General features: G+C 39.4%; 1 protein-coding gene across 3 annotated transcripts in view; it reads right to left on the bottom strand.

Annotated features, from left to right (window-relative positions):
- Positions 1-25,179, bottom strand: part of LOC102783988 (gamma-aminobutyric acid receptor subunit beta-3-like) — an 89,034-nt gene that overhangs the window by 19,952 nt on the left and 43,903 nt on the right. For all 3 annotated transcript variants that reach the window (XM_006795695.3, XM_035909892.2, XM_006795694.2), the window contains 3 exons: positions 14,049-14,269; positions 7,962-8,044; positions 5,458-5,595 (listed from right to left, as the gene is read on the bottom strand). In XM_006795695.3, the coding sequence (XP_006795758.2) occupies positions 5,458-5,595; positions 7,962-8,044; positions 14,049-14,269 (442 nt within the window). The remainder of the gene's footprint in view (positions 1-5,457; positions 5,596-7,961; positions 8,045-14,048; positions 14,270-25,179) is intronic.

Raw genomic sequence — 25,179 nt, 5'->3', positions numbered from 1 at the left:
AATTAGAAACATGAACACATGCTAAAGTAATATTATACCTAACTAGTAGGGGAGCAACAATACTCCAATTGTTGGAATATCGATACTCGTATTGATATTGAACCGTTCGATACAGTGCTTTCGGTTCGGTACGCATATGTATCGAACAAGACAAAATTTTTAATTTATTTTATCAACTTTCCTTCTGACGGTGCTGTCTGTGTTGAGCGCTCAGTGGATCTGCGCTCGACAGTGCAGCCTAGGCGGAGTAGTCGAACACAGATTCACTGAGCGCAGGGCAAGCTAGCGAGACAGAAGTTAAGCTCTCCTTGCAACATGGCAAATTGAACCTCCCCCACCCTCATTCAGATCTGGCATTTGGAACTATTTTGGTTTTCATGTGACGTATGACCCTGAAGGTAAGCGCGTCATGGACAAAAGTAAAACAGTATGTTGGATGTGCCAGCAATGCTCAATTACATTGGTGGGAACTAGTGCGTTAGCGCAGTTAGCTTGTTAACGTGTTGGCCGTCCAGCCCCACGCACGGGGCGATCCGCGGTAACTCGTTAACGGAGATTTGCCGTGTTGTGGTGTTAACGTCATTTCAACGAGATTAACGCTGACAGCACTAGTGGGAACACAACGAATATGACTGCACGTTTACTCTGACATCATCCTAGTGCAAAGACAAGTGGAAGCAGACAAAAACAACAAGCACGCATGCTACAAACTTTACCCGAGTCATTTAGACAGCCGTTAGCACATGATTCTCCTTATGGGGACCTGATATGTTTAATATGCTGCTGAGAATATAGCCCAGAAGAAGCGTATAGTATAGCTTTTATTTTGGAAAGAGCCGTTTCTCTGTAATAAACTCTCTTTTCCAAAGATGAGTGATTCCTCAATCAGATAGATTTATCTTTTTTATTACTTTGTTGTTTCAGCAACATTAAATTTAAAAACTGTACTTTTGAGTTAAAATATATATTTATAATTTTAATAAATGACAAATTAAAAAGGCATGAACATTTTTTTTTGTATCAAAAAAATATCGAACCGTGACACCAAAGTATCGAACCGAACCGAACCGTGAATTCTGTGTATCGTTGCACCCCTACTAACTAGGTGTAATAAAATATCCCAAATTATCCCATCACTTCCACTTACAAATAAATACAAGTAAAGCATGTAAGCCTAAACTTAAAGTAGGGATTTTGGTGTTAACAGATCCTCATGTCAATTTGATTGGTTGTTCCAAAGTTACCTCACCAAGCACCAGACATCCATGGATGTTGTTTGGTATATTTGGTTTTCCAGTCAGCTTAACAACAATCAAATCTAAAATAAAGTTAGATCTTAGGGTTAGTTGTTGGTTTGAGAGTCTAACCCTTGTCAATATCGGCAAGAATGTTTATGTAGGCAGGTTTGTCAGAACTGGAAAGGCTCTCTAATCCTGTAAGGACTTTACTGATTAGTTTATGGGTTCAGTCAATCATTTTGGGTTATACTGAATTTAAAAAAAAAATTCGATTTCTAAAGGAGTGATATCTAGGGTGTGCTCACTAGCTGACACATTGCGCCGATACTGTGTGATTGTGAAATTTTACCTGGATGTATTGATTAAAATGAGTTACAAAAACCTTATTTGGCCAAAACGCAGAATTTGACTCCGTTTGACTTCCACTAATCAACTGATTAGTTGCTTAAATGATTCACTGATCAATTAATTGTCTCAGCTAGCTAACTCCATTAGCTTCTGTGTTTAATTCTTTGTGCAACTTTAACTAAAGCTTCCTCTCACAGTCGAGCATATGTTAGAGCTCATATAAATACACAAAGTATGCGTTGTTTATCACATTCAATGATTCTCCAATATTTACAGCTTTGGCAGCAGTGAATAAACTCCACACATGCTGAACCTACACTTCACTGCAGTGTGAATATAGGAACAGACTGTGGCAATATCCCATTCACTCTTTTAGATGCAGCTTTAATGGCAACTCCTCCAGCCTAAATCGGAGCAGAGTATCTCCGCAGTAGCAGATGCAGAAGTGGCTCAGAAAAAGAGGAGGCTGAGGTTCACTTGTGTGTGGGTGTAGAGCAGTACTGGCTGTAACTGCTATACCAAACAACATCGCCAAGTGGGAGGAACACCATGTGCGAGGGCGGGGAGGAGAGGGAGGAGAGGGAGGAAGGAGATGAGGGGGAAAAAAAAGAAAAGGCAAAGAGTTAAGGTGATGATGGCAGTCATATAGTGGAGTCTGGGTAAGGCTGAAGAGGTGGAGGTGGTGACTTTTTTTGTCTGCTTTGACACGCTGATCGCAGGAGTGTTACTGTCAAGGTTTAGAAGCAATGAGAGGCTGTGCTGTATCCACTGACAGTTTGATTCTGGCAATGACGCGTCTTTAAGGGATCCACTGACCCCATACGCGCCAATCTTGCACTGGATCATGCTGCTCAAGCTTTCTTTATGAAGGTTGTTTTTTTAGCTTTCCGTCTTTTTATGTTGGGCTGACTACCTGCAGCTCAGATGAAGCATTGCATGATATAACTACTTGCATTACTGGCTTTTAAAAGTGTATCGCAAGTATGCAGCAGAAGTCTTAGTGAAGTCTTTTTTTCTAACACAGATTTGTCCTTGTGCGCAGTCTGCAAAAGCTTCTTAATGAATTTCAGTCCTACATTAATTAAAAATGAGTACTTTCAGGGCTTTTTTTTCTAAAGCTGTTAACGAAGCATTTCTTGTTTTCTAAAACACACAAACTCGAAGGTATATTCGAGGCTTAAAGAACAACGAGTCACAGAATTAAAACCACCTGCTTAGTATTTTGTTGCTTCTCTGTTCTACCAAAAAGAGCTCTGACCTCCTGATGCACACACAGAGGATCTCTGGGGGTGCCGGACTTTGGATCCATTAGGTAACATCAGTGAATCAAGCTTGTTCTGATGCTTGATTGGTTTGGGACTAAGCAAGCTTTGTTGTGTTCCTCGAGTTGTTCCTGAGCAGACATTTGAAACCATGGTAGCAACATCCATCTTTTCTATACAGTCTATTAAATGTTACCTAACTCAGAAATGTTGCCCTAGTGGCTATACAAGCATTTCCATACGGACATGCAGATATTACCCTCGCATGCAAACAGACAGTTTGTGTGTGTGTTTAAATGAGAAACACTGATGTGTTGAGGGCCTCATTTCAAATGAATTTATGATGCCCTGAAACCCGTTTTTTTTTTTTTCTTGCAGCGAGCAGGGTAGTTGGCATCCAAGCACACCTTTTAAAAGCACTAAGAAAAGTTATATTAAAGAAAGCCCGAAGGAAAAACAGGAGGAAGAGAAAAGAGGGAGAGAGATAGTGACAGAAAGGAGGGATAGCAGGAAAGGAAAAAAAGGGAAGGGAACTAAAGGCTTGCTAGTGGCACATGACATGGACAAGACCTGATCATTAGGCAGCCTGGCAGGGAGCCTTTGATGTGCTTCACACATCCTGAGCGGGCGAGCAGACCACCGGACATTAAAATAATAGCCACCACCCACAAGGGACAAGCCGCCTCTCATAAACAAGAGACGCGCTTGCATCGGCACACTTACATGTGATTCACATGAAGGGCAGAGACACCCGCGTATGATGGTAAATGGAAAGCAGCCGCACGTGCAGTACAGACAGAGAAAGGTGCACTCAGCGTGAAAAAACACTAAATAACGCAGAACGGCTACAACAGAAATGTTACGCACGCCCGAGAAGGCAAACAAAGAGTGATTTACTGTGCATGTCCTTTTCAGACCCAGCGTGGCACTTCCTCATGAGCATAACTTCTGTGAGAAATTACATTATTACTAAATGTCACACAGCTTTTATTTCTGAGGCTCCGGAGAAGCCGCCTCTCTCTATGTGTCCCCTCTGACCAGATTATATGGTCGCTGGTTTGGAAACGTTCATAAACACTCTGCGTTCCGGCGTAAATGTACACATTGAGTAACAGTCTGACTCATTTTGGACCTCAGTGGATGGGCGACGTGTCAAATCAAAGTTCATGGAATACGACTGAAATGAGGATTACTTGTTAAAATAACTAACCCTAACCCGATCTGACACACATGAATTAGAACATGAAATGTGATACGGTAAATCCTTCATATACATTGACTTTACAAGTTATCTTAACCTGTCATTTTGCCTTCTAACTACCCTGAAACTCTTCCTCAGTATTTCTTGTCATCCACATTTCATTAGAGGTTAAAGGTCATTAGATGATAAATAAGGTCTGAGATCTGCTGGCTTGTGGCAATCTGTTTATGCTTCGTGTTTCTGAAAGGGAAAAAAATCAGCCCACATATCGGACTATCACATTATTTGAATCACTGAATATCGGCTGGGCTCTAGCGGCAGGATGCTTTGTAGTGCAGAGGGAGCCTTTTAGCCCACAGAGAGTGAATATAGTAGGGTGTAACAGTATTAAAGTAACATCCTCATCCTCAAGTGTTTGTCACTGTATTGTGATGACAGTGAATGAAGCTATACAAATAATTCAGAAAATGTTGATACAACTTTTATGTTAAGATACAATTTTCTTTCAAACCTACATCAATTTAGTTGTTTCAACATGAGCGATTTCTGAAAGGAACAACATTTTAGATCAGATCTGCAAACAGCTGTGTGACTGTTTAATATCATTTTTTATCCCATCTTCCTCCCCTCAATCCCAGCTGTTCAGCAGGCCAGAGTCTGGTTCTGCCGGAGGTTTGTTTCCTGTTTTTTTCTTCCCACTGTCGCCAAGTGGTCACTCATAGGGGGTTGCCTAGTTGCTTGGGCTTTCTCCCCATTATTTTAGGGTCTTTACCTTACACTATGAAGCATCTTGAAAGGATTGCTGTTGTGGTTTGGGGCTATATAAATCATATCGTATCATCTATATAAAACTGAATTGAAACTGAGGTTTTCATAAATAATAACTACAAACTTAGACATTCATGTCTTTAATTATGACTATTTATTATTATTGTATTTGAAACCAATTTTTCAGGGGCTTCACAATCAGACTGCTGCAATCACACTGACTTGATAAGAGTCTTCAGCTACATTTCCTACTGACAGCACAATAACTGAACCATTACATCCATTAAACTTCACCTCTCTGGGTCAAGAACTGCCAGAAGTGGGCATGATATACTTTCTAATTTACCACATGTCCCGCTTGAGCACCATTCCAACAAGCTCGCTTTGCCTACTGCTGCATGAGGAATACTCCAAAGACATTTCCTCATTTCAATCCAATTAAAAGTACCAATATATATATTATATCTGTATATAAGATCAACAGACATTTTGGCATGTTTGCTGCAGAAACTGATGGAAGAATCAGCTCCTGAAAACAGGCCAGTGCATGAAATGGACAATATGATCTAAAATGTCACATCCCCTAGTTAGCCTCACCGTGCATTATTCCCAGAGGTAATCCAGCTGATGAAGCATTTACCTGTGGAAAAGACTACGTTCTTGGACACCAGCTTGTAATCGACAATGGAGAACTGAGGCAGCTCAATCCGTGTCACCCCCGTCACAGCCGTCTCGCCTCCCTTCCAGTAGAACTCGATGTCGTCTGTGGTGTAGCCATCTGTAGAAGAAGACGTGCGCAGACACACACACATGCACACCAAGGTGTAACCATCTGTCTAACCATCACTGGAGACCAAGACATGCAGTGTTGCTGATCATCCAACTGGGCTGTCATTTGGGAAGGAAATAAAAAAAACACTTTTGAAGTTGTTTCCAAGTAACAGGCGCTTTTCTTAATAGCTTTACTTGGGGTTTGGAAAATGTCAGAAGAATTATAAAATAGACATGTCCAGTGCCATTAGCAGATCTTGCTTTAGTATTTTTGTGGGGATGATACCAAAAACAATATAAATACAAACATCTACAATGTGCTTTGTTCTTACTCTAGCCGAGACATTGGCTCTAACTAGCCTTAAACTCTATGTGTTCCTGATAAGCCTAATCCTATCCTGCCGTATTGTTGGCATGCCAGGTGTAAATCAGTGCCCAATCAGAAGGCTGACATGAAACCAAGTGGTGCCCTGAGGATGTCTGTAAAGGACAAGCAGAGACACTCACTGCTGCTAAGTGATACAGCATTCAAACGCTGAGGAGTTCTCACAAATAAATATGTGAAATGTCTAACTTAAATCTGCTTGAATCAATATTTTTATATCAACATAACACGTGTAATGGCATCCCAGTTATTCGTAATAACACACTCTACGGAGAGATGGGATGCCCTGTCTGTAACGAGCCCTTTGGTGTCTTTCAGCTCATTGTTTTGGCCCACGCCATCACTGTTTCGTGTCACTGTTTCTTATCAGCCCTGTTTCCAGCCACGATGGCCTGCTCGCTATCAGCACAAAACAGAACAGGGCCAAAGTCATTTGCAGCATTTAGCAGCTAAATGGCCACATATAACCTAATCTAACCTAACCTTGTTACTCTAAGTCAGTTGGTGATTCCTAATTGGCTGTAGGTGTGAATGTGAGTGTGAATGTGAGTGTGAATTTCCGTCCATCTCTACATGCTCGCCCTATATAGGCTGGATAGGCTCTGGCACACTGGACCCTGAAATGGATAAGTAAACTGATTGTTAACAAAATATATCCAATCGGCCAATCGCATGACAGCAACTCAACACATTTAGGCATGTAGACATAGTCAAGACAACTTGCTGAGCTGATTGTGAGCACAGATTGAAGAAGAGAGATTAATTTAAGTGACTTTGAATTTTGCACGGCTGTTGGTGTCTCACCGACTGATCTCAGTACTTCAGAAACTGCTGAGATTTTTCTACACAGTGATGAATGATCCGAAAATGAGAAAACATCGACTGAGGGCTAAGTGTTTTGCACTATCATGTCAATATGGAATGTTTCCAGCACTTTGCTGAATTTGTGCCACAAGAAAGGCAGCTCTGAAGGTAAAATAGGGTTCAGCCTGAAAGTAGCTAGGTGTACCTATTAAATAGGCCAATGGCCTAAAAGAGCTAAAAATAGAGCGAATACTAGATTTACATTGATTAGGTGATTACTTATCACTTTTATTTTTAAATGACTCGCCCTCAGGTTGATGCCTTGGCCTGCTGTTTGTCTATATTCCTGTTTTGCATTTATAGCTCTTTTTATTGCTTGTTTAAAAAAAAATATCTCTGCATGCAGAACAATAACTCCTGTGTTGTTTTGCATAATTGACACAGATTATGTAGACGTAGTTCAATATTATATTTGCTACAGTAGAACCAGCAAGCAACCAGAGGCATGACAGAGGGTAAAGTCTTGCAAGGACTTTACCCTCTGTGAGGTTTTTTTTTTATAGTCTCCAAAAGTAATTGTTATTTTGTCATCAATGTTACTTCATTACATCCACCAGGTTACTGACGAACTACTGAGGAGTTGTGTTAGGGTTGAATTTTAGCAGCAGGTTTCAGAAACTTGATGCTGTTACTTTTCAAAACTACTTTCCTACATGCATTTTAACCTTACAGTACTTCTGTTATAAGATTTACATTTGTAAAATAGGTGAAAATTCCATTTATAGAGGTAGAATTGAGCCTGAAATTATTCCTACCCTAAGTAGCACATGGCAACCTGGTGGATCTTTACGAGGTTAAATAAGGTGCAAACATTTGCAAAAGAAAGACTTCTAACTAAATAACTGCACTAGATTGGTCTTTTAAACTTTCCCAAATCTTTATAGAAGTATAATATTGAATAAAATTAGCTAAGTATTTGTCATAGTCATATAAACTACCCTCATCCATCTGGTACAGATTTAAAAGAAAGGCTACAGAACACAGAAGAGAAACACACACAACCGCTGCTGTACCTCAGGTTGCCTATTCTTTCATGCATCTGTAACATTTCACACATGAGACACTCTGCCTGTGCGCCGCTGTTGATCTGTCAAGCCCACAAGGCATTAGGCCTGTCTACTCACAGCTCTCTATCTCCAGAGTGCAGTTCTGTTCATCCAGAGGATACCTCCTGAGATCCATCATACATGCTGCTGTTGTAGTTATCCTGAAAAAGAAGGCATGGGGGGAGAGGGTATATTTTAGTTAACACGTGTGATTTACTAAAATTGTTCTGAAAGACAGATCAGAAGGAGAGTGAAGATGTAAGGGATTTGAGGCGTTTTAAAAATAGCAATGCAGGTAAGCAGTTACCTAACAGAATAAGGGTCTGCGGGAATACAATTAGATTACAGCATTAAGGTGAAAGCACTTGTCTTCACCTATCATCTTTAAAGGAAACCAAACGTCCATTTGCCTTTTCAACCTGTCCCTCAGCTGGTTTCATATTACTGGAGACTACTGGCATTGTCATCTTAAAATAAGATTATAGCACCACCTCCTAGTTAAAATGCTGACTGTGTAACTGTATACCTAATTAGACTATAGATCATACAAGACAAGCAACGAACATGTTTGCTTTTGAAACATTTTGTGCTCCCCTTTCACCAAAACTGTCCATCCCTCCATCCTGCGATCAAGTAAAAATTTGTAAAAATAAAAATGATATTAAGGAAATGCATCCTGGCATTGAGTTCAGTCCCTGTTCAACTGAACTGGGTCATGAGGAGGTATCTGTGCCTTTTGTTTATCAGATGTGCGAGCTCAAACGACTGATAATCAGACAGTTAAAAAAAGCAGCAAAGTGAAATGCAAATTCAAAATGATTTAGGCTAAGTCTGGCCTGATTAAAAGCTGGCTGCTTGGCAGTTAGCCACTGGATGTATTCACTGAGCAAAGACTGAGATGAGGCTCCATTATGTGATATTATTATGCAGCAAAAATTACAGCAACATAATAAGAGGTCTTCAACAGTAACATTAACAGTAAGCATTACCACACATATTATAGATTATATGGACTTCCAACACATTTTCCAATACATGACACAGATTATCAATATCACTGAAGCTTCTCTGCTACCTTATCTCTTCATTTCATTATGGTAACAACAAGAAAAAAAACTACCTACACTGTATTGATTAGCAGTTAAAAAAAATAGTTGATTTACATTAAATCATTAAAGTAACAGTTTTTAAATTAGAACATATTGAAAATCCATGGATTTGGGGACATTGGAGTTGAAGGTGTTTAATCCAAAAAAAAATAATTCATATGAATAAAAGATGATATCTAAATGGCATAAATTGGAATATAAATTACAGCCTCAAAATCCAACTGATTATCAGAAAATGTCATTGGATAAATTAAACCTGAAATAATTGCATTTGGTTGTAGGTCAGTTTTAATCTTTTTTTTTTCCATGCCACTCTGTCTAACAAAAGCCAGGTCAGAAACAAATATCGTACACTGTACCAGTTAGCGCGTGTTAGCTAATATAACCCAGTGACATGAAGTCCATTCTGAAATAACCAAATGCCTGTGTTACGGCTTTTTACTTATTTATTATTCATTACTGCATTTATCAAAAACACAAAAATTGTTGAAGTATCTCTTTTTATTTGGCATACAGCTAACTACCTAGCTAGCTAACTAGCTAGTCTGAGCTGTGGGCTTGTATTGAGCAAAAGAGAGTCCAATTGCTGATTTGACCAAATTTTCAAAAGACTCTACAGTAGCATGTGAACAGTCGTAAGGAAACTATTGCTAGAGCTGGACAAACTAACACATGCAGCTAAATTCAGCCAACAAAGACTCAATGCACAATTTAACCACAATTTGATGTAAAGGTACAGGAGAAGTCATACAAACTATAAGACTTTGGTATAGCTTTTGGGTTGGAAAAATAAACCAATGCAGAACTTTACCAGATGGCTGCTGACCTATGTAAACACTTTCATTAGGAAGCTATGGGCTCATTCACTCATTCTGGGTCATACAGAATAAAACATTAAATCTGTATTTAAATCACAATCACGCTGTGTTTCAAACAGCAGGATTATCCCTGGTACTCTGAGTGTTCGGTATCATGGTCAGACCTGCCCCTCCTTGTCACACTGGATTTTTTCAAACCAAGACAGCAACAACAGAACCCTCATTTCAAGGTTTCAAAATGATACTTCAGAAACCAGTTTATAACTTCAAGGTATAGCTGGGTCAATCCTTAATACCATCTATTTGAGTAACAAGTAATGTTAGGCTAACAGTACTCTTGTGCCCTCGAGTAGTCTGTATTCAATGCAAATTCAATTGCTAGCCTATTATCTTACTACTACAGTATCCCAAAGATGTTAGTAAGGAAGCTAACATTAACTTGTAGAAAAGATCTTCTGAAAAGTGAATAACTCTTTGACTGTATCTTGTGTCAGGGTGAATGGGATCCTGTGAAACTAAAGCCCGAAATTGTACAGTTCAGTTTTTATTATTTTACCAAAACCGTTCCAGATTTTGACTGTAGGACAATACGAATCTGTATTCTGCATTTGGGGCACCACAAGCTGCTATCAGGAGGGCTGAGTGTGTGATTTGTTTTAAACGACTGGTAGTTGCACATTTTTTACCTTTCATTTAATCTTTCCAGCTTTACTTTGAGCCTTAGTTTTCAGCTATTTGCGTGCATGGACGCTCGTGTGTTGGCATGAATGTCTCACCATATGGTTGATTATGTGTACATATGTTTGAACATGTGTACTTATCTTTAACACGTGGCTTTTAACTGTAAAGCAATTTGTAACTCTGTGTTTTACAAAAAAAAATTGCTGCACGAATATAAAGAATATTTGAACATTTTTATTATTATTTTTTATTAACATTACTTCAGGCATGCATCTTATCAGGAAACTGCTGCTTGAGACATTCATAAAATCTATTTATTTATTTTCTCTAATTGGACATATTTTGGATACTATATTTGTGAAGACTAAAATAAATGTGGGCTTTTTTTGTCAAAGAGGACCATCTGGCTAATGCCCCCTAATGTACCCTCAGTTAAATTACAGACAGTTTCTGTAAAATGCAATTAATAGACCATATTTGCAAAAATGACAAACAGCATTGTGGCAAAATACAACTTACAATGTAAATACAAACTGCTTTTGAGAGCTTAAAATTGTATTTTTTGCTGCTTTCCCTAATAAGCAGCAAACACACAAATACAGAGTGGCTGCCTTGAAACCACGATAAAAATCTGCATTCAACATATCACTCAGCTCTACCTGGCATTCATTTATGCAACAGCTCATATCACAAACACCACGTCACACGTTTCCCTCTCCTTTTGATCTCTTAAAGCACTGAGAGGTCTATAAGTAGTCCACAGGGCTAAATGCTATGAACTCCACTTGCATAATCAAGCATAGCTGCTTGACTATAAAGTATGAACACTGACACATGCAAATGCAAGTGTGCAAGTGCACACACACACATACACACAGACACACACATGTTTTTGCTTTGCTCTAATAATTCAAAGCTTGCATCCATAATAACAGGTCACACTAGCTCTTCTGAACCTGCTTGTCAAAAAGATCAATGGAAATTCAAAACAAGGGCTTTATGAAACAAACATCAAACAATAGCTGAAGGCTGAACTTTGCATTGTGGATCATGTCTAACCTGTCCGCACTTCTTGCCGTAGATGAACTCTAACGGCAGCCCTCTTTAAAAATAAAATAATAAAAATGCTAACACTGACATGCCCTTCAGCATGACACAAAATCCTCTCAGCTGCTGCAGGACTGTGCCAAAACAAGGCTTTGAACACAAAGAATTAACTTGGCTCTGAAAAACATTAGGGAATATTCTTGACCCTGATCATCCTTTTGTTGCTTTTTGCGTGATAAGTGTTGCTTATTTGCAGGGCACAGAAATTGTCCAGAACAGCTTTCATGGTTACTGTTGACTTTGTGAGTTTGATTTTGATTCAATTTACTTCCTTTTTTGTTTTGATCAACTTTGTTGATTTTGTTCTTTCCCTTGGTAGGGTCTGATTACGTTCACCTGTTCCTTATTACCCTTTTCTCCGCTTGTCAGGTTGTGCTCTCTTCTCACTCTTGTTCTCAGGTCTTCTCTATTTTTGGATTTGGGATTTTTAATAAACCTGCCTTATGCAGTTCTTTTGTTATTATTTTTCTGACTATATATAATCATAGGAACTTTTCATCATTTCATTTATCTAAATATAGAGGCTCATTTTAAGAAAAATTATTTTGAAGGATAAGGTTGCTGTCACTCTGTATTTTCCTCTATGAAATAAAATGACCAAAATCAACAATGCTTTTGAGTGTATTGTATTACTTTTAGACTGCTTAACTTTGTCTTTGAAACTCTAAGCTCTACTTTTGATGAAAGTATGTGTCACAAAAAATTAGTAGAATTTTTAAATTATATATACAAAAACCTCAATAATCTCCTTAAACTCTAAAATAAGGGACTATTTTTAAGTGGAGCATAAATACACACTTGGTGTTCTTGTGAGTGTTTACTGCAACATAATGAGGTATGTGGGATTCAAAATAAACTGCAGTGCACATTTATGGTAATCAAGGCTGGTGTCATGCAGTGCAACAGCGTGGTTCTCTGATATGTTTTTAATTGTTTGGGGCCTCAACGACACTTAATGGCACCAAGGATTAAGCTATATGAAACTTTAGCTATATAGCAAGTCATGTGGGATCAAGTTTGCATAAGCTGTGGATTTGATAACAACAGGAAAATGATATTGTTGTTAGAGCGAGAAACTGAGGCGGGTGCGTAAGGGGAATATTCACTGCTAACAAAACTAAAAGGAGCCCTTTTTTATTCATAACATCAACTCAGTTAAACTTCTGGAATATCGATCTGGTCAGTTAAGAAGCAGAGGGGGTTGTTAATTAGTTACAACTGTACTGCCGTTGATTAAATTAACAACAGGTGCACCAAAGGGGCAACAATGAGACAACCCTGAACACCGGAATGGTTTTACAGCCACTGACATTTTTCCGCTCCTCATGTTTTCTGACTGTTTTTTCATTAGTTTTGCATTTAGCTAGGGTCAGTCTCTCTGCAGGTAACATGAGGCGATACCTGGACCCTACAGAGTTTGCACAGGTAGTCCAACTCCTGGGGGATAGCACATCATTACTTGTCGTTGTCAGAAGACTTACTATGTCTCAAAGCACAGTCTCAGGAGGAGACTGGAGATTTCATAAGACAGACAGTTACTCTGGAGCTGGACATGGCTGTAGAAGGTCCTTAACCCATCACCCGGACTGGTATCTTCTTCTTTGTGCAAAGATGGACAGGATGAGCAGTGCCAGAACCCTACAAAATGACCTTCAGCAGGCCACTGGTGTTAATATCGCTGACTAAGCAATCAGAAACAGACTTCATGAAGATGGCCTGAGGGACCAACGTCCTTTATTGGGCCTTATTCTCACTGCCCAGAACTGTGGTGCCAGATTGGCATTTGCCATAGAATAGTATAATTGGCAGATTCTGGCCACTTGTCACCAATGAGAGCAGTTTCACCCTGAACACCAGGCTGATGTCACAACACCCTGAAAGCAATTAGGTATCAGGATGAAATCCTTGGACCGACTGTTAGACCCTGTGCTGGTGCAGTGGGTCCTGGGTTACTCCAGGTGCACAACAATGGTGAGAGTAGGCAGGGACTCAAGATTACCACTGACTCTCATGTTCATCCAACCTAAATTCAATAGAACAACTCTGTGACATTATGTTTCAGTCCATCCAACACTGCCAAGTTGCACCTCAGATTGTCCAGGAACTCAGTGAGCCCTGGTCCAGATCTGGTTGAAGATCTCCCAGAACATCATCCATCATCTTATTAGAAACATGCCCAACATTGTCTGGTATGCATATAAGCATGTGGGTCCATACAAACTACTGAGAACCATTTTGAGTTGCAACAAGGAAATTTTGGCAAAATGAACCACCATTTTTTTTGTAGTTGCAAGGAGGTTGCCGTCCTATTTTTACTCTAGTGTGACTGAGTCATAAGATAATGTACAACATGGAATCCTGAGAATGCTAACATGTAGCCCAGTCAAAAGTCCCAGTGTCTCATTAAGAAGAAGACCTGTGAAGATAATGCGGTGACAAGCAGAACACACCTGAGTCCATAGAGGACAGTCCCATCTGGATGCAGGCGGATCATGCGGTTTTTGACTGTGACTCCATGGACGAAAGACTTCTTGTCATTGAGAAAGTAGGTGTCGGGGACCCAGAGCTGGTCAGCAACCCTGTTGTCAAGTGTCAGGTTGAGAGGGATTCCCACATAGGCCAGGCGCTTGTCCCTCCAATACTGCTGGAAATACATAGTCAACGTGTAGTCCTGTGGATAGAAAAAGAAAACACAATAAAAGGTGGGTACATCTTATTGTTACATTTTATACAGGCCATCACTTCAGGTTTTCATTCACAGGAAACAGCAGACATTAAAAAGCAACATGGACAGCTTTTGAAGGAGTGTGGGCCAACTGGTTCACACACACACTCCAAATTCTCTCAAGTGCCTTTGCCCTGTCTTTTGCAGTACAGTAACCAACACAGTAATGTGCCATTGTACAACAGTGTGTCGGAAGGCTGACTCATGTAGCTGCAGCTTTATTGAAAAAAAATCAAAGAAAATTTCACCTGATCTTCAACTAATTTTTCTCTCGTGGTTGAGCATTCCTCATATAGGCACAGTGATTCACAAAACCTCCAAGTTGACCTATAACAACAGCCCAGAAGCTTTTTAAACATACATTCCCTTTCATTAAATTCCAATGGGGTGACACTTACGCTGTTAAAACACAGTGAATTATTGTCAGCTCTGTTCCAGTGGCTGTTTTTCTCTCAACGTGCTTTAGTTGAAAGCAGCTCTTCTGTTATTCTCCATAGGCGAAGGAAATGGAAACACATGCTTTAAGTAACACTTTATTGTTCTACCCTCTAAGGTCAATGCTTATTTGTTAGTCTAATAGGCATTTTGCAATTACCCAAATGCAATCAAAAAGAACTTTATCTCTAGGGTTGCACTGCAGTATGCAAGGTTTTTGAAGTTCTTTAACTATATTAGTAGATCAAGTTTGCTGTTAAAATATATCACGTACACTGTCTTACAAATAAGATGAATTTATAATGCATACTTGTTCAATCAAATACAATCTAAGTTTGTGTTTGTTTCAGCATACACAGTCTGGCATGATCACTAGATTTTGGTGGTACAGTGATTATATTTCACTAGCTTTTACTCCTCCTTTTGTAGGTGCATTGTGTGTCAACATTTCCTGCTGCATGATTGGTGTTGAGTAAATTTAGTCTTAATTTTATTTGAACTGGAGGTCCATTTGCTAGGCCTATATTAGTACTAGTAAACCCTTATCGTTTTCTGAGTTTTGTTTTCTGATTTATCTACTTTTAGTCCAATTTTGAGTTTAGCCCAAATCAGACACTGTACTCATAACTATAGGCTAGTTTTTAACAACTGGAATAAGCTCTAGTTTAAGCTAAGTAGAAAATGTCAGTATGCCAGTTAGGGCTGGGCTATATCATACTGTTCACAGTAATCCCACCCACTCCATGACATGCTGGTCAGTCACAGGAGCTCGTTTAGTGAGAGACTGAGATTACTGAAAAGCACCACTGAACGACACAGGAAATCTTTCCTGCCTGTGGCCATCTCCCTGTACAACGCATCCACTTAACACACTGGTTACTGCTACAACTACACATGTTTCTTTTCCAGCTATTTATTAATAAGTGACTTAATAAATAAATAAATAAATAAATATATAAATATAAATATAAATATAAATATAAATATATATAGTACTATTCTTAGTTAGCGTAAAAATAATTTCCCCCAGGGATCAATAAAGTATTCTGATTCTGAATACCGGTGTAATGTTGGGCAACGATAGGATAGGAAAATGAAATACTGGTTTGTAAAAATGCGGCAACTTCAGTAGAGTGGAACTAGTTTTGCTTTCATCTGTCAGATACACAACAAAGCACTATTTTTGGTAGCGCATGCTAGCGGGCCGTCATTATTACCGTGTTTTTTGGAAAATACGGCACACTTAAAATCAATCCTTTGATTTTTCTGAAAATCGACAGTGCCCCTTATGATCCCGTGTGCCTTATGTATGAATTCTGGTTGTGTTTACTGACCTCGAAACGATTTTATGTGGTACACGGCGCTCGAAAATCTGTCAAATGTTTCAGTACGACTTTGCTAAGCTACGAAGCCGCACCGCTTGATGGATTGTCGGAGCATTACGGCTATCGTAGGCGGAGCCTCGCGGAGTGATACATACTGTGCTTCAACATAATATTACCGTATTGTGTGTGTATAACCTCTTAAGTTTTGTGGATATTATACATGGTTATGCTGAGGATATGTCGGCCAATTTCCACTGGAAATGCCTTTTGGTTAAACTGTCAGCAAGGAATTTGCATTTGCACTGTTAAATTTTTATATAACTTTAATGCACATAAAAAACAGCTGCTTGTTTAAGTGAAAATACATTGATGTTTTTTTTGCACTAATAAAGTTGTGGAGTTGTAAAGCATTTTGTCTAGTGTCAATTATATCGTCAATTATATCGTCAGTTTTATCGTTATCGCAAATTTTGAAATGTATATCGTGATAAATATTTTTGGTCATATCGCCCTGCTCTAATGCCAGTACACCAATATGGTGAACCACGTATCCAGCATTAGCATTTTTAGTACTGTCAAGATTAATGTGCTAGCATGCTGCCGTTTTTTGCTAATTAGCCTAAAGTGCAAGCTAGGCTAGCTACGGACAACCTTAAAAACGTTGCTAAGATAACAAACGTCTTTGTCTGGATAAATACTGGGAAATTATTTTTTTAACCACTGTCAGTATTAATCTATGATTATTATCAGAAGAAAATGTCATATACTATAAATCAGCAGTAAGTGCATGTTCAATAAATACACATGATTACTCAGGCTCTTGAGAAACAATGTTAAAAAAAACAAACGAAAAACAGTTCTCATTCTCTGAAAAAAAAAAAGCCACAAACTCAAACGAAATCTCACTCTATGACTAAGTTTTGTAGCATTTGCATATACTGAAGTGTTTATGTAATAGTAGTTCTTGTGTCTTTCTGTATAAAGCTCACCATCTGGCACATAAGTCAAACAATTACTGGCAAGAAGTACTTAAAGCCCAGCCATGGGTACACTCATAGCCCTGCGAAAATCCAACGTTTAAATACTGTTGTGTAAGTAAATACTTTTGTTTTGCTTTGATTCGAGCCGTATTTGACCAGTGCAGAAGCAGCAGCAACGATAGAGGACAGAGCCCCTCCCTCCCTCCACATCACATAATCCACTTAACCAAGCTAACAGTTCCTCTCCTCTATTTCTGTGTTTCTGCACCTCTCCCCCCTTTCTCTCGGTCTCTCTCTCACTCTCTCTTTCTCGGGGCAATGCCATGATCTTCCCTCTTTACCTGCTGTGACGTTGTAATGAAACCAGCCAGCACCAATCTGGCACTGGTAGAGGCACACATGTCCGTGTGGTGCTGCAGTTTTTAGGTTTACCGAATGGCAACAACAAGAACCCCCGCCCCCCCCAAAAAAACATGATTATAACCGTCCAGTGTGATGAGCACAGCTTTCCAAAATGTTCATGTGTGACAGAACTGTTACATAACCCAAGTAGTTGTTTGTCTCTTTGCAAGCGCCTGAAACACTGTGTTACTAATGCATACAAAATGCTCGAGGTTTTGCATTTTCATGACGAGGGGGGATCATACATTTATGCAAATTGAGGCAACTGACTTTGTGTTAAATAATTGCTTTCTTTTCACTTGCTCTTCACAGTCAGTAAATATGGTTTCCAGGTTTGGTTAGAACACAGAGATGTAAAAGTGAAGGGCTTAGTCAGCACAGGATACAGATTGGGCCCACAGCATGACAAGGAAAGCTCAATGGCTCTGAGCCATAAATGTATAGTGGTGGAACCAAGGCCTCTTTGGTAGTCTCTCCTCTCAATATTGCCATATGATGGTTTTTACAAATTATGCGGCATAATCAGGTAGCAATGACTTTTTGCGGTATCTTTAAAACAAGCCCTTGCCAAGCACAGGATTCGGTGATTCTGTTTAAAGTATGGTACTTATATCTTTAAAATAATACTGTATCAAAAGTTTGAACAGATCTGAGAATTGCTTTACTTATTTATCATACAGAAATATTGTTAAAAAAGGATTAATCTTTGTGTATGTTTAGCGCCACATTCTTTCTAGCATCTGTGAGGGAGCTCTGGTATGCTCATTCACAATTTCACATTTGTATTATTGGACTATACTAGTGTAGCTTTGCTGTTTCACAGTTCAAAATAATCCTTGTTGATCTCATAGTGGTCTGTGGTGAAGCACTTCAGTTTATCCTCTGCCTGAAGCAAGCTGTTTTATTTCCCCTTCCTCTCCATTAAGCTAGCTTTCTCCTGATTGGTTCAAACATAAGAACAGTGGGTGCGTTGGGCACCTGTGCTTACAGCCAGAGCTGTGTGCCTGAGATGACCATAACGTCTCTCACTGATATCAGCCATGAGCAGAAGAAACCAGTGCAAACTGAAAGCCTAGAAAAGTCTGAAGCCCAAGTTCCATGTTTAACATGAACGCCCACCAGTGTAATAGGAGTAAGGAGAACAAAGACGCCTTTTTAAAATGCAGCACATTTTATGTTTGCTTGAAGTCTGTATTCCAGATTGAAGATCAAGCAACAGTCACATAAAAGCAATGACTGCAAAAATAAGTTGCTTTAAAGCAGCTCCCTAATTTTGGAACTGCTAAGCAACTGTGTAAAAGGCATCTTTCACTAAGCAATTTAGATTTGTAGATTTCAAAAGCATGACAAAGTCTTCCCCTGTTAACACATAATGGAACTGAACTCTAAAGTCTTATAATTTCTGAAATTATACCTGAAATTATAGCAGGTCTGTAAACTTGAACAAAGCCACGACCCTGCGTATAAGTGGTTAGTAGTATTTTTCTCAGTTAAATCGAACACACTAAAGAACAGAACCTTAAAAAAACTATAGTAAATACTCTGTATAATCTGGACTGTGCCATTTTACACTGAATACCAGGAGACATTTCAAAGCAGCCAAGCCTCTAATTTTAAGCCTTACCAGTCCCCAAATACATCATATAAAACAAATCACCAGTGGTCCAGTTCTTACAAAAGAGCGAACTATACATAGAAGCTAAAACTGCATTTTTCTCCAGTTTTAGACACTTTCACTTTAGCTTGATTTCTTTAGCCTCCAGAAGTTGCCATTTGATGCCGTTACAGCCGTTTAGATGATCTACCACTAAAATGCTCCTCCTTTGTTCTTGGAACTGATGGTGGCACGAGGAGGAGGTGACAACAGGGTCTCAGAAACATGATGTCGGTATCTGTGACTACTTTCTCTTATTCCAGAGACGCACACAGCACTGGCAGTTAAATATGCTGTCAGTGCTATGCTGCTATATTTGCATTTAATTCTTTTTCAGTTACTTTAAATGACAGGAAAATAAATTCCTGTCATTTTTTAGGAACTTGTGACATAGAGGGCAATAAGTGTTATCAGTCAAAGTCCCATTAAAGTAGTCTACACAGCCTGATCCCAGCAGGTGGTGGAAATTAAATTTGCTGTATGAATCAGTACCATAGACGGTCCCCCTCCGTCTGCTCCATTACCGCCGTAACTTTAGCCTCCATCACTCCCAGTAAATGACGCCCTATCTCCTCCCCGCCTCCCTGGGAGTAGTATCATGCATGAGGTTTCTATCTCCTGGCGGAGTGTCAGCAGGTGGGCAGCCCAGTGAGCACCTCGTAAGACATGAATGATTCACATCCATCGTGTAGCCTGTGCAAACACGCGGCCAAGGGATCCTCATCAATCTTGCATGGAGACAATCAAAATGAATATCACATGACGATGAGTACAGCTTTGCGTTACCTGCTCTGGAACAATATTTTCTGTGTTTTTTTTAAATGCGATTTTTTTTAATTTTGTACTGGGACTACAGATTATGAATTATTGGCATGTCTCACAACACTTCAATTCCCACAATGCCGTGCTTTACCACTGTTGTTTGATTATTAGCGTATGTTTTCCACAGAGATAATGAGAGTGACCAGTGGAAATGATTTCCAGCGAGCCTCAATTATTCAATTAGCTCGACTGGATAATCTCTCCCAATTCAGGCTGTGTGAGAATTCAGATAAGCAACATTTTGGCTGTGAAATGACCCAGATTCAGTGTAATCTGTCTTTCTTGCTCTCTCTCTCTCTCTCTACAGCACTAGCATCTGAACTTTTATAGCATCTAGGAAATATGCTGTTTGTCACATGTCACTTACAGTCACTTGCATATGCTCCAATTAGCACATCACAGAGTGCAGCACAATAGAACAAAAGGAAAAAACAAACGTGCTAATAAACTGAAAAAGAGAAGACGGATCATTGTTCCATCTGACACTTATCGAAAGTGTCAGACTTCCCCATTGAAAAATAAATGACTCAAGTTTTCCCCCTGACTTAACTTCCCATTTTGGTGCACAAGAGGAAAAACGTTGGCATGATATGTAATCACTGTGTACTCCATATGAACCCCCGTATGGTAAAGCAATTTGAGTCAATTTGATGTATTTTTTTCGAGCTCCCCTGGGGGACGGCCCTGAGGCAGCGTACCACTGCAGTGCGGGGGAATCCCTCAGCGAGTTCCTATCCCCCTCCTCCTTCAACTGCCATAGAATGGTAAAAATAGCGCTGTCTCTAGCTCAAACACAGGGAGGTGATTGAATTGGACTTTTTCCTCTAAATGACAATTTTGCCCTGCAATTTATAGGATAATTTCCTCACTGTCTAATATCGTATGATGCATTGCCTCATAACAAAAAAAGAGGGGAAGGACAAAGGGAAGAACGACGGAGAACAAATAATATACAAACATTTTTCTCCCTTATAAACAGCCATTATGATTCTGCGCCACATACTGTACCTGTGTACAGATTGTTCTTGCTTTATTTATTGGGGTCTAGCAAATTGTTTCTCTTAAATTGATGAACAATTCAATGAAATCTGTTATTTTAAACACTATTTGATCCATTTTTGCCCTTCCCAGCATCGTAATTTAGCTTATTAGCTTAGCTCATTAGCTGATTTAGTTTTTGTTTTACTAAACAGGGTCCTACAAGTTTGCTGTATGCTTAAATAACAGATGTGGTTAAAGAAGGCAGCACTCAAGGGCAAAACCAGTTATTATCTGCCAGAGATTAGGTATTACATGTTAGGCCTGAATAGACAGGATATAAACATTAGCTTGTTATCTCCTGGTTCAGTCTAAATAATCTATGCATAAAAAGAAAGAGACAAAAGGACACATGAAGGAATGATTTGAGAAACTTTCTTCTTTTTGTAGCTTAAGAGGCATCACAGTGCTGCAAATGTGCAAACTTTTACATTTTCTTGTATTTTGCATTTTCTCTGTGTGTGTAGTCACCTGGGCTCTGTGTAGTAGGACCTGAACCTGTTTTCCACCAGATATCAGCTCGCAGACGATCTCCAGAGCACATCCAGCAAGTTGCAGTCCACGACTCTGCACTTGGACTGTCCAACCACAAGATTCTGAAAAATTAGCTAGTAGATCATTGATCACCACAGAGGGCCGTCAATGACTAGAAGGGGAGACACAACACACGACAGGGCCAAGGCTACCCATCTGGCAGTATCTGAACTTTCAAAATTAGAGCACCAGCAGATCTCTAAATAATAAAATTCTACATGCACCTCAACCAGGACTGGCATTATTTGTAATATATCAAAACCAAGAATTAAATAAAACTTTATTCTCTATTTTTGTAACACTTTATTTCATTAAAAACATTAATTGGAAGACAATTATGCTAGCACCCATGTATCTGTTAAAGTCTAGTATTTTCCAACCACTACATTGATCAGCCCAACCATAAATCATTAGGCTCCAGTCAAAGGGAACATCTTCTTCTTCACTGACCTCCCGCACATACTATATTTGTCCATAAAGCTTCTGATTGACTGTCACATCCCCTTCACTGAGTCCCACAATGGACTTCTTCCCTTTAGAATGGCATTTTAGAAATTAGGCTTTATTCATGCCTTCATTAACAAGCTTAAAAAACCAAGCTATTAAAAACACAACTTTCCAAGTCATGCAATCGAATCATACAAAACTAAAGAGATAAAATTGTAAATAATTCTGGCTAACAAATAGCAAGCTGTGTTAATCAATGGTGAGCTAATAAAAAACAAAATAGACAACTGATAACTGGATGAGCTCAGACAGCATTAGCATGAGACACTGTGAAGGCTTGAAGTTTGCATTTTGACTGCTGGTATCTTAGTTTCTGAGAACTGATATTCAAATATAGTTAGACAAGGAGGTACAATGCTAAGTTATCAACAAACACTACCATTCATGAACTTTAGTATTGTAATATTACTGGAACCGTAATATTGTTACATTGCGAAACAATAAGTAGTCCTAATTAGTAACAGACTAATAAGCAAGCGAGTGCGGGGAGTTCACCATGTTAACTTGTAGTTAAACTGTCAGTCACGGTGAAACACATTTCATCATATGGGCCACACCTTCAAATGGGCCAAACCAGTAAAACAATCACATAATAAACTATAAAACAGAAAAACTCTAGATGTTTTTAAAAAAAAACACTTTAAAACTATTCACCTGGGCCATAGCAATAATTTTAACAAACCTGAAACAACATAGCCCACCTGACTTCACTGCAATTGTCAAGTGGGTCAAACTAGACATTTTAGTGGACTATTTCTAGTCCCCACATATTATCTGGACCACATATTTGACACCCATTAAAAAAAATTTTTTTGAAAAACCAAAAAGAAAAGAGTCACTGTAGTTAGTGAGACGTGAAGCAGCAATGCAGCAGCTCTCTATTCTATCATCTCCTGTGATACCTATTGAAAATAGCAATTTAGAATTAGCATTGGGCTCAGATAGTTAGCCAAACCGTGCTACTGGCAAACAACTGATCTGCACAGCCAACCATTACTAGTGGCAAGTGAGTGGAGGTTAATAGTCCATTTTCAATCAAGTGAATTAATAAGACTCTGAAATGAAAATGAAATACTTTGTTGCTTCTTGCTATCTGCTTGTCTTCTATTAAAAGTTTAGCATTAGCATGAGGCACTGACAGCTAGCCAAATCATGTAGCTGCCAGACAGCCACTCAGAGATATTTTCACAACTTAATCATCAACACAACTGCCACTGTTACTAGAGGCGAGTTAGCAGGCTTTTATTTACTTTGGATGAAAGCAGGGTATGCTGGGTTTTACTGGAGCTAGACTGGGGGCAGGAACCTTTATAGGCTATAAAGGTCTTAGCATTAAATGATGCTGTTGAATATATGGTTTTGACTAACAGAGCTTAAGACAAGTGTGACTTTTCATCAGTCTGGTTCGTAGTTTTTAATTCAATAAAAAACAAAGTGTAGTCATATCAGCAAAACTCTATCGTGCCTGCTTTAAATCTTATATAGCCTTTGCTATATCAATTACAGTGACCATACTTAGGCTTTTGACTGATGACCTTTGCAATAATCAACATCATAAATCCAGCTTATAGTTTACCTGCCCTTTCTTATTTGCTACAACATAATGTCTGCTTGATTGGCAAAGAGAAAGGAAATGAAGCTGGCGCCTGTCAGATTCGAATTCCCCAAGCCTGTGCATTGAAGTGTCTGTCTTAAAGGTGTATGCAAGTCTCAATGTTCTCCGGAAGGGACAGCCACCCCTCCTGAAATCACACATAAGACCAGGAAATGCCCGCTCTGCTTATTCTAAATCTTAGTGATCATCACTTCATCCTACAGTGTGCTCTCTCCCGAGGCCAATTACATTCCATCAGGCAGGAAGCCGGATGCCGGATAAAAGACATGGGGGTATATTAAGCCACACTCGAAGCACAGAGAAAAGATACGCTGTTGCTGCATAGCAAGACCTACATAAGATAATGAGGATGACATAGTTAATGCATTGGCAACATCTGACTCCAAGATGTATTTTATGCAATAAGACAGTATATAGATGCAGTTGGCACAACAATCAGACCTTAGACCGTTTGTGTGACGTAATTAACGTTAAGCAAACAGGAACTCCACAATTGACAACCAGAGAAACCTGTGAAATGTGAAGGCGCTTGTCAAGGCAAACAAATCAAAAAGGCTTGTTGTGTTGCTGTTGCTGTTTTTAAAAAAAATGAGAAAAAAAACAAACCGAGCAGGCAGCAGGAACATTTGGAGAAACAGCAATGGAGCTGGAGATCTTTTCACCTCTCCATAATGACAGGGTTTTTTTCTACTTTTCGACACCCACACGCAAGCGTGGGTGTACGGATGACTAGGTTGTTCAGCCTGTTACTGAAACTACATTCACAGTGCAGACTCTGACCATTTCTGTGTGCAGGGACCTGCACCTTCATTGAGCTGTAATTTAATTTCCTGTGATGACTTTCATAAGGTACACGTAATGGGTTTGGATATAAAGACCTTGATAGCTCTTACTGCAACAGAGATTTGCGCCTGTTGGTCCTTGGTCCTGTTGGTCTTGCAAGAGAAGGTCGTGGAAATGAAAAACACTCCCACACATGGCACTCTCATTTGGCAAATAAACTTTCTTAATAACAGTGTTTATGTTATATTTCAACCTCCAAACCTCACATTAATCTGACAGTCCTGCGTATATCTGAAAAGTAAAAAGTCCTCTCTCTGTGACAGCAAACCAAATAAATGACACATTTTCAAGTAAGTCCTTCTTAAGTGTACAACTAGTTTCCTCTGCCTTGGCACACACATAATCTGTTTTGCCTTGCTCTGATCTTGTCCTAGTATGCGTTTCTCATCAGCCGAAGGCCCTCGGCACACCGCAAACAAACCTCAGAGGTAATTAGTGCGCCTTTCTTAGACTCTGCAGCATCTGCTAGTGTAGCAGCTCGCACTGACGGAGTGGCAGCTACTGGTAGAGTCAACCTGCCCCACCAGGTGGATTTCTGGACCAACCAGATGCCATATTCACATTTCCTGCCTCACAAGTTTGCGGGGTATTTCCCACAGCTACCCCCTCCTCTCCCCGCTTTCTGCACGTCTTTGATCTTTTGCTTTCTCCGCTCTCCTCTTTCCCTCAGCCACTCAACAAATCTTTAGCTCTTCCAGCTC

The sequence above is a fragment of the Neolamprologus brichardi genome, chromosome 23 (assembly GCF_056152115.1).
Source record: "Neolamprologus brichardi isolate AB-2024 chromosome 23, ASM5615211v1, whole genome shotgun sequence".
Classification (NCBI taxonomy): Eukaryota; Metazoa; Chordata; class Actinopteri; order Cichliformes; family Cichlidae; genus Neolamprologus; species Neolamprologus brichardi.
This window is presented reverse-complemented; position numbering and strand designations above follow the sequence as displayed.